The sequence below is a fragment of the Mustela nigripes genome, chromosome 12, assembly GCF_022355385.1.
Source record: "Mustela nigripes isolate SB6536 chromosome 12, MUSNIG.SB6536, whole genome shotgun sequence".
Taxonomy (NCBI): domain Eukaryota; kingdom Metazoa; phylum Chordata; class Mammalia; order Carnivora; family Mustelidae; genus Mustela; species Mustela nigripes.
The window spans coordinates 71,109,739-71,124,282 of record NC_081568.1 but is presented as its reverse complement, the minus strand read 5'-3'; the positions used below and the strand labels follow the sequence as shown (position 1 = coordinate 71,124,282).

The 14,544-nt window shown below is 51.2% G+C and overlaps 1 protein-coding gene across 1 annotated transcript in view; it reads left to right on the top strand.

Annotated features, from left to right (window-relative positions):
- The window catches only part of FSTL4 (follistatin like 4), a 401,404-nt gene that overhangs the window by 186,593 nt on the left and 200,267 nt on the right, over window positions 1-14,544 (top strand). The window contains exon 4 of the mRNA XM_059417566.1: window positions 1,806-2,048. Within this exon, the coding sequence (XP_059273549.1) occupies window positions 1,806-2,048 (243 nt within the window). The remainder of the gene's footprint in view (window positions 1-1,805; window positions 2,049-14,544) is intronic.

Sequence of the window (14,544 nt, the reverse complement as noted above, 5' to 3'; positions counted from 1 at the left end):
ATACCCTGAAGCAGGAACTGAGAGGCCAGACACTCAGAAACTTTGGCTCTGAGTGGGTGCCCTTGCCATCACACGGGAAGTTTATTAAAACAGTGATACAACGGCAGTGCTTTGTGTTCTGGCTGTCCAGGGAAAGAAACAAAAGCCGGTATCTTTAGAGCTGTATTAGTTTCTTCTAGTAACCGCCAGCACTTTCCAGGGTAACCCATTTTGCAGCACCCAGGAGAGTCATGCTAATCAAACACGCTCTGTGGCAAAGCAGCCATCAACACCATGGGTGGAGGCCCTCCAGCCCAGGGCCTCCCACTGCCAGGACCCCTTGTCTCCCCTTCACCTGTCAACCTTGACAGGAAGATGTGTGCAGAGCCGATAAATGCCGCCAAGCCTCCACTGTGACATGCAAACATCAGCCAAGTGGATAAAGAAGATTCCCACGCCTGCTTAGGATCTGCACTTCTACACTGCTCAGAGATATTTTGACCTTCTAGTTTATTTTGATTCAAGAAAAAGTCAATATTTCTTAGCTTGCCAAGGCTGGAAGAATTTAAATGAATTATTGAATCAAGCAGTTAATCTATCGATAACTGATTTTTTTCCTTTTAAATCTAGAATGATGAAAAGCAGGCTTAATGGAAAACAAGAAAAAGAAGGTTGTTTTTCCCCCAGATGTTTTAATCCCATGGGATCAGAGCTGGGGCCAAATGTTCAGTGTTGACCACTGGGGCCGTTCTGTCTCACTTGAAAATTGTGAAGAAGATACAATTAAAACTTAAAAGCAAAGACTTCTGTGGCCATACAATCTGCATCCATGATTTAATTATTTGTATTTTGATATCCTTTTCCTATTCTCAACTTGTGTTTGCTGCCATTAATGCTGCATGGCAAACCTCTCATTTTCTGAACTCTTCTGGTGGAATGGAATGTCATTTGTGGGGGTGCTTGCTTGGCCTTTTGTGTAAGTGGGCACTTCCAGCAATAAGATGCTCTCCTGGCCACCCTGCCCACATGGGAGTGTGAACTCTGGGCACCACTGCCTCACACCACTGGACACATGTGTTGGATGCAGGGGACACCCAGCAGCATGGCAGCAGCCATTCCCCAGGTCTCAGCCTTCCTGCCACAGCTGTGGCTTCCTGCTTTGTGCTAGGGCTGGGCGGAAGAGAAAGGCTACTGGTCCCACTGCTGGTGGTGTGTATCCTAGAGAACCACATTCTCACCCAGAGACAAAGGTCAAGCTCAAGCCTCCCTGCCATGGCTGACCCCATCCTGAACATTTGAGTATTACTTTCTCCTTTCTTACTCCACACTCCCTAGACTCTGCTGTTTTTCCCCATTTCCTGCCCCACGTATCTGACCACACTTGCTCTGCTTGGCACTCTGTGTCTCCTAGAATGATGCCTGGCATCCTTACCCTTCCCATCCTGCCCCTGTACAGAACTCCTCCTCCCATCAGTGCAATTACGGGCGCCATGGCTCAAGCCTTGCCTTTTGGCAAGCCATCCTCCTCTCGCTTGGCATGGTCCATTGGCTCTTTGCTACCTCCATGTGGACCCCTGTTTACTCTTCCCTTCCAGGATGGGTGTGCCTGAGATGGTTGGTGTGAGCCAACCATAAAACCTGAACCCTGTACAGCTGGGCACTGCTTTTGGCACCTGTGACCACCTCCTGTTAGTAGAGCAAAGACTTTTTTGGGCACCCCAAACCTCAAGCCCTTGGCTTCACTGGCAAATGGAACCACAAAGGAAGCCCTTGACCACCCTCCCCTAATGCTTGAAGCTGACGCTCTGTGTTTGTGTATTCAACAGGACTTTCTGATGGGCTGCCAGCCTCCTGTGGGAAGAAGTTCTGCAGCCGCGGTAGCAGGTGCATGCTCAGCAGAGAGACCGGGGAGCCCGAATGCCGGTGCCTGGAGGCATGCAGGCCCAGCTACATGCCCGTGTGTGGCTCCGATGGGAGGTTTTATGAGAATCACTGTGAGCTCCACCGAGCTGCTTGCCTGCTGGAGAGGAATATCGTCATTGTCCACAGCAAGGACTGTTTCCTTAAAGGTAGGAAGATACCTCCTTGCACCTATGCTTTTGGTTTTGGGGATGGATCTTCTCATGCCAGGGTGCTGAATCTGCAGGTTGGATGTGTAAAGGCAGTAGAGGAAGGCAGGAGGCTCAACCGGGTAGCAACAACAACATTTCAATGAGGCATGTTCTGTGTATATCCACCTCCAGAGACCCAGAGACCCCCTGCCTTTGGAGGCGTGGGGGCTTGGAGAGCAGAATCTAGGCAGACCTTTGGGGTAAGACAGGGAGGGGAAAAGAAGGGATGGAACCCACCAAGTGCCTACAACAGTGATGGAGAGGCGCGTCAGAACTGCCAGGGCCTGGGCACCCAGAGCGGAGGGGCAGGGCTCGGGCTCGCCCTAATGGGCCCCGAGCCCATGGTGCGATGGCCGGGATGTCAAGGAGTTCTCCACAAGGGAGCACAGGTCTATTGGCCCCCTACAGCCCCCCCCCCAAGCCACCTGCAGACACATGAAGGGCCGCTTTCCCATCCTCCTATCTGGGCTGTGGCAGCAGAAGTCGAGGTCAGGGGGGAAGGTGTCCTGGAGAAGGCAAAGCTCTGGCAGGTCGGGCTTCCCCTCTGAGTAGAAGTAGCTTCGGACACGTTCATGGCTGTGCTTCTGACACTCACGCTGAGGTGCTGCAGGAGTCATGAGGCACATTATGGAAATGAGGCCAAAATGAGCCCAGGAAAAATGTTCCCGGTCTGAAAACCCTGCCCAGCCTCATGCCCGCCGAACCCCGGCCCTGTGCGCGCTAAAACACTTGACCAGCTGCTCCAGCTTCATTGGCCGTGTTGAATTTTATAGACTGATGTTCCGTTCTCCAGTTTCCAATATCCCCCAAATTGCATCTTTCTAAAGGTTTTTATTTCTGCATCAGAGTGTGCCCAGCCTCCCTCACCATCGGTTATTCAAACAGCATTTCTCATTTCATGCAAGGGAAAAACAACCACCATGAAAGCTGCCTTGGCGAGGGAGGGTGGGCAAGAGCCGGGGAGGATGGGGGCCGCCGGTGCACGCGGATGAGGGCTTGGTTCTGCTTCATGCTGGTTGAATTCATCCACCAAATCCTTCTCATTCATTGAGGTTTTATACGGATTTTGTGAATGCCTGTGCTGTGGACAGCAGTCCCCACCAGCTCCCAGAGAGGCCTAAGGGTACCGTCGGGCTCTGCCACTTCCTAGCTGTGTGACCTTGGGCACATCACTCCACTTTTCTGGGCCTTTTCCTCTGCTGTGAAAGGGGCTATTGGCAGTATGGAGGAAAGTAAATGAGAGGCTACACAGACACCCATGTGCCAGGCACATCGCAGTATGGTGTATTAGTGACCCCAGTCATCCTGTTTTAATCCAGCGTGGCCTCGGGCCTGGAGCAGAGAGGCACAGGTCATGCAGGGAAGGCAGAGACAGGAACAAGTGCCCTGCCCAGCAGGTGTGGGGCCCACCTGGCTTCTGGGTAGGCGGAGTCAGGAATGAAGACGCTGAGGGTCAGGTCCTCATGCTGAGATGCCCAACAGGAACCAGGGCTCCCATTTCTGCAGACCCGGCTCTGTGGGTCTGGATGCTATGGAGGAGTCCTCACCATTTCCTGCTCAGATCGGCTCCCATCCCAAGCAGCGGGAAGGCCCACCTGCCTCTGTCCTCCAGCATCCCCACCAGGAGCGCCCAGCAAACAGTGAAGCCCTGCTCACTGACTGCAGGGGCTTGGCAGGGATGGAAGGCAGGCAGGGGACTTCAGGTGGGCACCACCCCACCTGCCCCAGAGCCATGGTTCCAATGGGGAACAAGAGAATACAGTGACAGGGGCTGGGGAGCAGAGGTCTTAAAAGGGAAGAGGCAGTGAAGAACAATATTCTACAGCCCGAGATAGCAGTAGAGTATTTAATCCCCTCTTCAGCTCCACGGATGGTAGTTTGTCTTTTGTCCCTATTTCCAGGGAGTTATTGATAGAGGAAACTGAAAAATACCTTCTTTTTTTCATGCAAATAGTAATTCTAAATTCATCCACGTTCATTATCTTTTCCTACCAGACTTTTTATAAAGAAAAGTTCTGACTTCATTCTCGGGTTTCATTTGTACCCCAGAAGTCACTATGAGGACACACTCCTCATGGGGCCGGGTATGTAGAGACGGTGGGGGGGACATGGGGGTGGATTCAAGGGGCCGCAGCTCGGTGCACCCCCTCTGTGGCTGGGGCCTGGGCTGTCGGCAGGGCAGGGAAGGTGATTCTCTGGAGCGCTGCGTGAGAACCACAGCCCTCTTGCTCTGCAAGGGAGGAGAGGCGATATTCTAAGCCCCAGTTTCAAGAAAACTTCTGGTATCACATTGCAGTTGCTATGGCAATGGAATTCCTCATGAATGTGGAATGAAATATAACATCATTTAGGGATTATTAGCATGTGAGTAGAGCAAAACTGAACTCAAATCATTGCTTCAGCTCATCTTTGCAGCTTTTGATACCAGCTCTCCTGACATCCCAAGCAGGGTGTCCCCTGCCGAAAATCAGGGGGACAGAGAGATGTAGGATTGTCAGATCTCTTTCTGCCTGTGGCCAAATTAAAGTGTTGTTGTTGTTAAAGTGGTGTTCTCAGCACCAGATACCACCAGAGAATACCAAGACGGTGGGTGGAATTCTCTGTAACTCTAACTCCTGATAGGCTTTGTGTTTGCAAAGTTACCTCATGACATGGGGTTCCTATTTGTATACTGGTTGACACTTTTAAAATTGTTTTTCTGTCTCCGTTTGGAATTCACTCAGTATCTCCTGCATTGTTTGAGAAGACAAGCTTGCTTTCAGCCGTCACTCACTACACCGGGCTTGTATTATCCCAGATGATACAGTGTCATAGTTGGACAGTTTTCCAAACAAACCGTGAAATTATGGAAGAAAGAGGCCTGTTAGGGCTACAGTTCTAAACGGATCTGAAGATTCCTCGTCCTGCATGGTGTTTTGGGGGGGGGGCACTTTGATGCATCAGAGACAAGTTTCCAGGCTCATGAAATCAGAGGAAATAATTTCCCTTTTTAACCAAAAAATGAAACACACTACAGGCTCACTAACAAACCTTTTTTTTAAGTGTTACCACACAGGGAATAAAAACCCAGCCTTTTGAATAAATGAAACAAGGTGGGATCAGGAGGGAGACATACCATAGTAGACTCTTAATGTCACAAAACAAACTGAGGGTGGCGGGGGTTAGGGAGAGAGTGGTGGGGTTATGGACACTGGGGAGTGTGTGTGATATGGTGAGTGCTGTGAAGTGTGTAAACCTGGCGATTCATAGACCTGTACTCCTGGGGCTAATAATACATTATATGTTTATTAAAAAAAAAAAAAATATATATATATATATATATACACAAACAAACAAAAACCCAGCCTTTTGTGGCAAGGCAGAACAGATAGGTCTTGCTGCCAAAGAGGCTTCTTCTATTGTTGTTCCTGTTGGTACTTTGAATGTTACTGCCTCAGAACTGAAATTAGGTGTCTCACCTTCAGGCCATTTCCATACTTCCACAAGTCTTTCCTGCCCTGCAAGAGTGAGCGCTACTCACATCCCCCGCTGGGAGCCCAGGCTTTGGTTTCCCTCGGTCAGTTGGAGCAGGTCCCCACAGCCAGGGAGGTGCTGAGGCCTGAGTGAGCCTTGCGGGCCGGAGTAGGCGGGAGCAGGCCTTGCGAGGGGTGGGGGAGTGAGGGTGGCACAGGCTCAAAGGCAAGGCCTGAGGTCCATCGTGGGCCATACCACACCTCCTTGGTCAGGGCACGTGAGCTGTCTGTGCCTCACTTACCCCATCCATAGAACGGGAATGACGGCGGTGCCTGCCTCACAGCAAGGCTGCCGTGGGCATGAACTGAGCAGCGGCTGGCCCATGATGAGCTCACTTCTCTAAGCAGGGTCAGCCGCTGCTCAGGACCACAGGGATGCCGTTGCAAACATGGTGACATAGCAGAGAGGCAAATGCAAGAGGCCTTAAGACGCCTGCCCCTGGACAGCACTGTGTATGAGCTAAGAACTTGGTGGAGGCCGGGGCGGGTGCGCCTGTGAGCGAAGAGAGAGATGATCACTGGTTCTCCATGTTTATGGAATGAGTGGCTAGAACTGGATCTCCAAATGGGCAAACTAAACTCACCTCTAGCTGCCTTGCTGTTTTAGAAAGAGATGTAAAAAGTCATTTAGGTTCACCTAGCAGGTCAGTAGAGATGCTGAAGGAGTTCCAATAGCCCCTGATTCTGAGTCTAGAGGAAGTTCTGGAATGCATGAAAAGCTCCTGGGAACTGCCAGTTGAGCCTTAGGGAGGGGTTCATCTGCCAGAGGGTGAGAAGGGACATGTCCAGGGAAGAGAGAGTAAGGGGCATCTCCCAGGGTGAGTGAAGGCAGGAGGGTGGTCCTTAGCAAGGCAGGCATGGGGTTCCTGCAGACTCAGAGAAGAACAAGGACCTAAAATGCAGATCATGGGGAATGTGGGTTCACACTGGGTAAAGCAGACACTTGGGGAAGGTGAGCTGAGAAAGGCCTGCACACCAGGCTAGGGTGTTGCGCCCAAGCTGACTGTCCGATGAACCAGTCCAACTTCCTCTTTCCCCAAACAGGAACCCTGGGGCCCAGAGAGGGCTGGTACCTAGTCCAGGTTACTCAGGCCCTGCCCCTGCAGCCTGCCCTTGAGAAGCAGCCACGGCTCTGGGGCTGCTCATCCCAGCAAGGCATGTTCACGACAGATGCAGCCACTTTCTTCTTCTCCCCTGGACACCTCTTGGTGCAGAGATGGAAGGCTCAGGAGCCTTGATCGGTAAGAAAGGTGTGGGAGCTCCTCAGTGGGGGCCTGCCCTCTAGGTCAGCACGAAGCCCAGTTGGGAAAAACTCCCAAAAACCTGGCTCAGTCGTCCCAAACTGACGGGTCCTCTGGATGTCCCAACACCAGACCACTCTCTCCCCAGTGAGGAAGGAATAGGAACGCAGGTTCACTCAGAGGCCACTGAGCCCCAGGACAAAGCAGCAGAGCCTCTAAGACCAATCTGAAGGCCCTTCCACCAGGTCTGGCTTTTATGCCAGCCTTCACTTTCCAAAACCTCTTTCCTGTTTCCAGTATCTTCAAATTTCCCTCTACTCCTGACCCCACCCACATTCTGTCCAGAGACCTTGGCTGCTCTTCCAGCCCTGCCCAGCAATCTGTGTGTACTCAGTGCCCTCCCTGACCTTCACTTTGAACACCACAGAGGAGGGTGTGGCCATTCTCTGCCAAGTCGCCCAGCTTCACAGGCATTATTGAATGTCCTCCAGATGCCAAGGCTGTGCTGGACCTGAGGACACCCATATGATCAGGACTCTAGGCCTGATCTCCTGGAATAGATAGCCACAAGGAAGGGCTACCTCCATTCCCCAGCACTCTCACTCTCTGGGCCAGCATGAGGGAGCTGCTCTAGCCAGAGACACCCCCAAGACCTCAAGGACCAGCAGGGATCTTCATGGACTGTCCCGTTGCAGAGACTTCCCTGTAGATTGTTCCCTCACCAGTGCACAAGGAACTGGGAAGACCAAGCAGCAGGTTGACCAGCAGCCCCCAGGGCAGCAGCCCTTGGAGCTCACTCATCCCCTTTCTGGTACCTGCTCCCCCATCAAGAGGAACATGGCATCAGACAAAGGTTTGTTCTTTCGTTATATCCTCTAGGTTTTATGCAAGACAACGTCTTGGTGTGAGTGACTCACAGAAGTGCAAGAATGTTATCAGTGCAGTGCGTGTGGTGTGCTTCACAGAATGGCTATACTTTGGATGAATTAATTACATTCCAGTAATTAAAAATTGCTAATAAGTTACTGAGCTGAGAAAGTCTCACACCACATTCATTTTGCTTATGTAAACACGCCACAGCCTCTGAGGCCCCCACATTGTATTCTGCCCTTTCCTGACACCCCCTCCTCCATATGCCCAGCCCCTCCTCGGTCCCTTCGGCCAGCTCCGGGTGTCTCCTAGCCCCGCGAGTCTCCTAGCCTCGCATCCCTCCAGGGGTCCTCCCTTCTCTCCCCTGGACCCCAGGCGCCACCTGCGCTGGGTGCCTCCCCTGCCCCATCTCTGCCACACTCTGCCCACCCGGGTTCCTTCTGCCTCCCATCCCCAGGGAGATTGGTGTAGCCCAGGTGTTACAGCCAGGTGGCACTTTGCAGGCCTTCTCTTGCTGCACCTGCCCTGCCATGGACAGTCTTTGGGCAGGCCCCCACTTGTGCTGCTGTGATCCGTGGTGTGGGCCCCTCCTTCCCCACTAGCATTCTCCACATGGGCTCTCCCCAGGCCCCCCTCAGCCCTCCTCTCTTTCCTTTTCACCCCCTCACCATTCCTGCCATGCCTCATATGCAAATAAGACCCAGCTGTATCTTCATCCCGACCTCTCATCCACATTTCAGTCACAGGTCCTGCTCCCCAAAGGCCCACAACCACCTCAGATCCAGTGTGTCCAGAATGAACTCTCCAACTCTCCACTCCCTCTGTCCTTAACACCCTTGTTCCTCACACAATGTCTATCTCAGTGAGAGCAACCTCTTCATACCCCAGAAGACCGGACCCCAAGAGACTGATGCTTCCTCGCAGCCGAACCCCCTCACCATAAAATCGCACCAAGTTTACTTCCTTTTAACTTCTTACCTCTGCCCCCTCTTCTGTACCTGTTCTGCTACCACACACGCCCATCCCATCATCATCATTCACCTGCACGTCCACTGTGACCCCCTAGATGTTCTCCCAGCTCCTGGCCAGATACTTCTTCAAACCCACCTTCTGTATGGCCTTAAGAGCGAGTTTTTCAGGAGGTAACTACCCTGCCTTAACCCTTCCATCCATTCATTCAGCAAATGTGCACCTCCTATGAGTCAGGCCTGTGACCGGCACTGAGCAGTGCACAAAATGGACATGATTCCTGCCCCGATGGCACATGCAGTCTCTTGTTGTACATAAGAAATTAAGTGTCTTAGCCAATGACAAGTGCCATGGAGGAGGATGAAGGAGGCACAGGGCTGGGCAAGAGTTTCTAATAGGAGAAGAGGCATCTGAGCCAATAGCTAGAGAAGGTTGAGAAGTTAGGGAGTTACCTATTTGACTATCTGGAGGAAGGAGTAGCAGGTTCAAAGACCCTGAGGTGAGAGCCCTCCAGGCTTGTATAGAGATCAAAAAGGATCCCAGGATAACTGAAGCAGAGTGAGGAAGGCCAGAGAGGTCTGAGTGGTGGTCAGAGGGGCCTTGCTGGCCATGGGAAGCCTGAGCTACTAACCACTATCCCATGTTGCCTTTCTGATTATTCTGCCATGACCACCAGTGGATGGCCTCGAGGCACCATCCCGTTCATCACCACCCTAGGAAGCTGTCCGGGGTGTGCTATAGCTGGAGAAGACCTGTCCAGGGGCTGTCAAGCATCTCCGGGGTCCTTCTTCACCTGAGTTAAACTCACAGGGCCAGGGGATTTCCTCTTCTTTGTCAGCTTGTCAACCTTCCCATGATACTGGGGGTCTCTACAAGTAAAGAAATATGATTTATCTTTCAACCCCGACACCCGGAAATGTTCATTCATTTTGGATGAATGCACAAATGGATGTTATGTGTTAAATAGGATATGTGCAAACCTTTCAAAGTCCCCAAGTGAGAGCATGGAAAGCCCTAGAGGTGCTTTGTGTCACATGTATCAGAGGGTCCCAGCAAAGGACCAGCGAAGGATGGGTGGGATTTATAAAGAGGACCCTGCTCAGAGACATGTTCTCTGTGATGGGGCGGGGGGGGGGGCGGGCATTAAGGGTGTTGAAGGAACATAAGGAAAGAATGGGCAGAAGGAGACCGAGGAGGGGGTGACATGGAGCCTCCTGTCCCCCCACTTCTTGCCAGCAGAGGCTGCTTAAGCAAGGCCCTACATGGAAAGAAGGGGGCCACTGGTCCCGGCTGCTTCAAACCACCTCCTGGTGCCTGTGGCCAACGCTTGGGAGACTTTGGCTGATGATCAGGAGTCAAATGTTTAATTACTGGAGCGAGAAGAAGTTGATTTGGGACTTCTTTAAGGTTCTCCCCTATTGCGCCTTCAATTAAGATCAAGGCCCCGTGCAACAGCCGCTAAATGACGCCGCATATTGAATCTCTGTGCTCAAGCAGTTTATCTAATTATCTGTGTGACAAACTCAGCAGCTGTCAGCGCGGCCACAGCTCAGATATGGTGACTCTGGGCCCCCGCCTGCTAGTGTTTTCTGCTTCCTCACAGGCTGAGCGAAAGGGCTTCTGTGCTCTTCTGCACATAGGGAATCCCTTTCAAGTTCTCTTGCCACTGATGGAAGGTGCTAAGGGCACCCACAGCGGGGAGCTGAGCAGAAGCCTGGGGGTCTGCCGCTCCCTGGCTCTCTAGTCCCCCTGCCTCACCATCAGCCCCTGTGGCTGGCATGCATCTCAGGCTCTCCCTGCTCTTCTAAACAGGGAAGAATTGGCCTGACTTGGGCCTTTTTTTTTTTTTTTTCCTCCAAGGAGAAGGAGGAGGTCTTACCATTGCATCACAATAACTGAAATAAATCAAGGGAGTTGGGCGGCAGATGGACACAGTGACCCAGCAAAAGGGAGAGGGAGATGACTGCTCATCTCCAGCAGCAGAGAGTGTATGCGTGGCTAAATGTCCCAGAGCAGGCTCACCAGATGCGTGTCCACACCAAAGGATCCAATCCAAGGGAAGGAGCTATGGAAAGCTGCGGCCCAGCCCTTGGCAGCATCCTGGGGACTGGGGAAACACCCATGGTTCCTAGCGTGGATGAACTGGCGCCCCGCCCTTTGCTGGGTGCCATGGGAGAGCTGTGTCTAGAATGCTAATGAGGGAAGCTAATGAAGGAGGGCAGAGCTTCACAATGACCTCAAAATTTGGACCCCTCGTCCTGGCAAGTCCTGTCCTCTGCTTTTCTTCTTCTTATGTTCATTTCTGCTTTGATGCATTTTGATCACTCATTAATGAAGGTAGCCAGAGTGAAACTACTTTGGAAAAGCTCCTCTAGATGAAACTAGTAAAATTGCTTTCTTGCCAGGAAATTAAAATCATCAGACACAATGAGCTCTGCCAACTTATTAGAAGCAACGGTCTGAGTGGGGCATTTGTCTTTGTAGCTGAAGGAGGGGTGCATCCAGGCCCCTGGAAAGCACACCTGTTGACTTATCATCCTGTAAGAACTTCATGTCCTCTTGTCCTTGTCTTTTAGTCCAGCCCCACCCATTTTGATTGCAGGGGTTTGACCTGCAGACCTGGTCTCCAGAGGTCAGCAAGTGCCTCTGTGAGCTCAGGTGCACCCCACTCATTCTGCCAGACTGAGTTCTCTGAGGTCTCTACCCAGACCTCATTCTCTCCCTCCCTCTCTCTCTCCGCCCCTCCCTGCTCTCTCTCTCCCTCTCTCTCTTCATCCCTCCCTGCCCCCCACCTCCTCTTTCCTCCCTTCCCCATCCATGCTGTGTGGCTCACCAATTAATTTATATTTCCACTGAAATATAACAAACCCAAGGTCTTTCTTGTGGGGCTTTGCAGAGAACCCTTTGATCTCCAGCTCTGTGTGGGTCCTCGTAGCTGAGATTTTTAAATTTTCCCCTTCCAAGCTTATCCAGTGCTCCAGGAACTCTAGATGAGAAACACATGAGGGAGAGTATGGTGTGTCTGGTAGCCAGCGGTCAGGAATAGGGGAGTGAGGAAGAAATCTGTGCAAAGCTGCAGAAGGAAGAATACCCCAGAGTGAGGGAAAGTGTTGAAAGAGGCCATCCAGGGACCCCAGGAGCAGTGGGCACAGTCGCAGGGAGGCTCAGCAACAAAGCATCCCTGTTATATACAGAGTGAATTTGTTAGTTCTCCTTTCTATCCAAATGTCCAAACTCCCAAGGGTGTCTCTCAACTGTTCAACCACAAGTACTGGTTCCAGGAAAGCTATAACCTCCACCTCCTAGCATCCCTACCCCCCTGTCGTGATATTTTGGGGCAGTGACCATGAACAATCTGGACAGTCTTGCCAGGGCTGGGACGAATGTGAATGGAGGTGAGGCTGGACAGACCTGCCTGGACAAGAATTAAAGGGAAGTTGCCTTCTGCCACCCAGGAGAGGAAGAGCTCACTCGGGGTGAAGAGAAAAAGGGAAATAATGACCAAAACCAGAAGCCCGGTAGACAGCAACTGTGTTCTCTCAATTCAAGAAAACATGCACCCTGAGAGGAGATGAAAAACAGGATTACAGATTGACTAAGCCACAGCCAAAAATGAAATGGAAACTGGAGGAAGTAAAGCAAGACTTTATGGAATGGGGAGTAGTGTCACCCAAGTGCCTTCTGTGTCTCAAGCAGTGGAGGGCAAGATTAACAACACGGAAATCAAACAAGCATGCCCCCACCAGGAGAACAGACTTAAAAAGCTCTCCCAGAATACATAGAAGAAAAAGGAAAGAAAAAGGTAAAGAAGAAGAAGAAGAATGTGAGAGAAGATGATAGATAGAGAAGACGGGGATGAAAGTTTAGCTCTTGGCCATCCGTCATCTTCAAGACCCCAGAGCAAATCAAAGGGACACAGGCAGTGAAGAAAGATTGTTTTTTAAATTGCCCTGTGTGGAAAGATTCCTAAAATAGGTCTGAATGTAACTGCTAAAATTTCAGGATTTCAGAAATTTTTTCAAATATATTTGAAGTGATCAGGCAGAGAGGAAAAGCCTGGTCTCCTGTAAAGAAAAAAGAAAACCCACTGGTGTTAGGCTTTTCTGCAACATTAAGAAGCAAGAAGGCAGCGAAGACCATCTAGAGAGTTTTGAAGTGGTAATTCGGCACTCCTCAGATGAAAATCCCTGTGTGGAAACAACAGAAAGGATGCTCTGCTGGGCAGGGGCTCAGATAACAGACCACCTATGTATTCTTGGCTGGAAAAAAAAAAAAAAAAGATACTGAAAGGTGAACCCCCAACAATCTAGGGACACATCAAATTTGGGAAATAAGAAGGTCGTGGTACTCACAGCCTGGAGGTGAGCAAGAGATTCCTCTCATGAAAAAATTGTCTAAATGATTGTTTTTAAGCATAATTACCCAAAGGGACAAAGAGTAAATGAAGACGTTAAATGCACTAATTTCTTTGACTCCCTTGTGAGGGTTTCAACAAATCCTGCATAATTCTTGACTTAGTGTGTTAAAAAGCATGTATCTGTTTAGCTAGGCAATTTCCCAATAACTCCGTCGTTCCTCCCCAGAATGAACCCAGTGCTGGCCCCAAACAAGTCTTCCAGGCTGCTCCCTGCCACATTGGGAGGCTTTGCTCCTGCCTTCGCTGGTCAGAGACCACGGGTAGGATTGGTCCTTGAGTGAGGTGACCTACCCTAAGGCTGGGCCTCCCGTGCCTTGCTCACAGTGGCTAAAGTGGGCTCCCCCTTCCAGGAAGCTTGCCTGGGCTGGAATGGAAGTAGAACTCCAGCTTGCTCTAGGGTGTCTTCCTGGAGCAGTGACGTCAGTGAGCCAGGGATGTGGCCTGGACTAGTGATTCTCATGTTCTAATCGAAATAGGTGGTTGATCCACAAGGAAGGAGTGAGTAAGAGCTGAACCATGTTGTGAGAAAAAAAAAACCAGGAAAGCAAAAGTCTGGCCTCTTGGGAGGTGGAGGTAGAGATGAGACCCCCTAGGCCAGCCAGGGCTACCATGGAGGTGGCCCTGCACAGGAGAGAAGGATGGGGTCACCATGATGTTGGCCACCATTCATGGAGTGGCTGCCAGCTTCCCAGACTCTACCAGATCCTCTGTGGGCATTAACTCGTGTCAAATAACTTGCCCAGTTACTGAGCTGCTAAATGAGAACTGGGGCCTGCCTTCCTCTGTCACTATGTGCCAGCAGCTCCTCCGGCAGGTAGAAGGGCCTCTCTTGGGGGACAATGGCTCAATGTGACCATGGCAGGATGCACAGGACTTGACCAACCAGATGTCGGGGAGGGCGGTGGCAGCTGGACTTACTTAATGCAGCCTCCCTGCTCCCTGCTGCCTTCCCTCACCTCTCCTCAGACTGGCCACAGGCTGCTGATCAGACAACATGTGCTTAAAAGTGATCTTCCCCTAAAAGCAAATGGGTGGAATGTCACTTTCCTGTGGACATCCAGATTGTCACAGCCAGTCATTTTAATGAAGTGAATCATGTTCACATGCATCCAGTCTTCGACCCCAGGGACCGGCACCGTGTGGATCGGTGATGTCACCACCACCATGCACACGTTGCAGACGAAGGGTGTGTCCACTCCCTGCCAGGGGAGAGGCGGGGACAGCTGGCTTCCTCAGCAGAGGAAAGGAGACTGCCATTCTTCCGGGGTGCTCTTCTCTGCGTCTCCACCTCAGCCTCTCTTCCTTCTCGCCCGGTCCCTGCTCCGTCCCTGCCATATTTCAGCAGCGCGAAGACCTTATTTACATGCCAGGCTTGTCTCAATAAGCACTCCTAACAATTTTAAAGGAACAAACATTCCATTTTAAAAAGTCTTGTGGATCTCAGG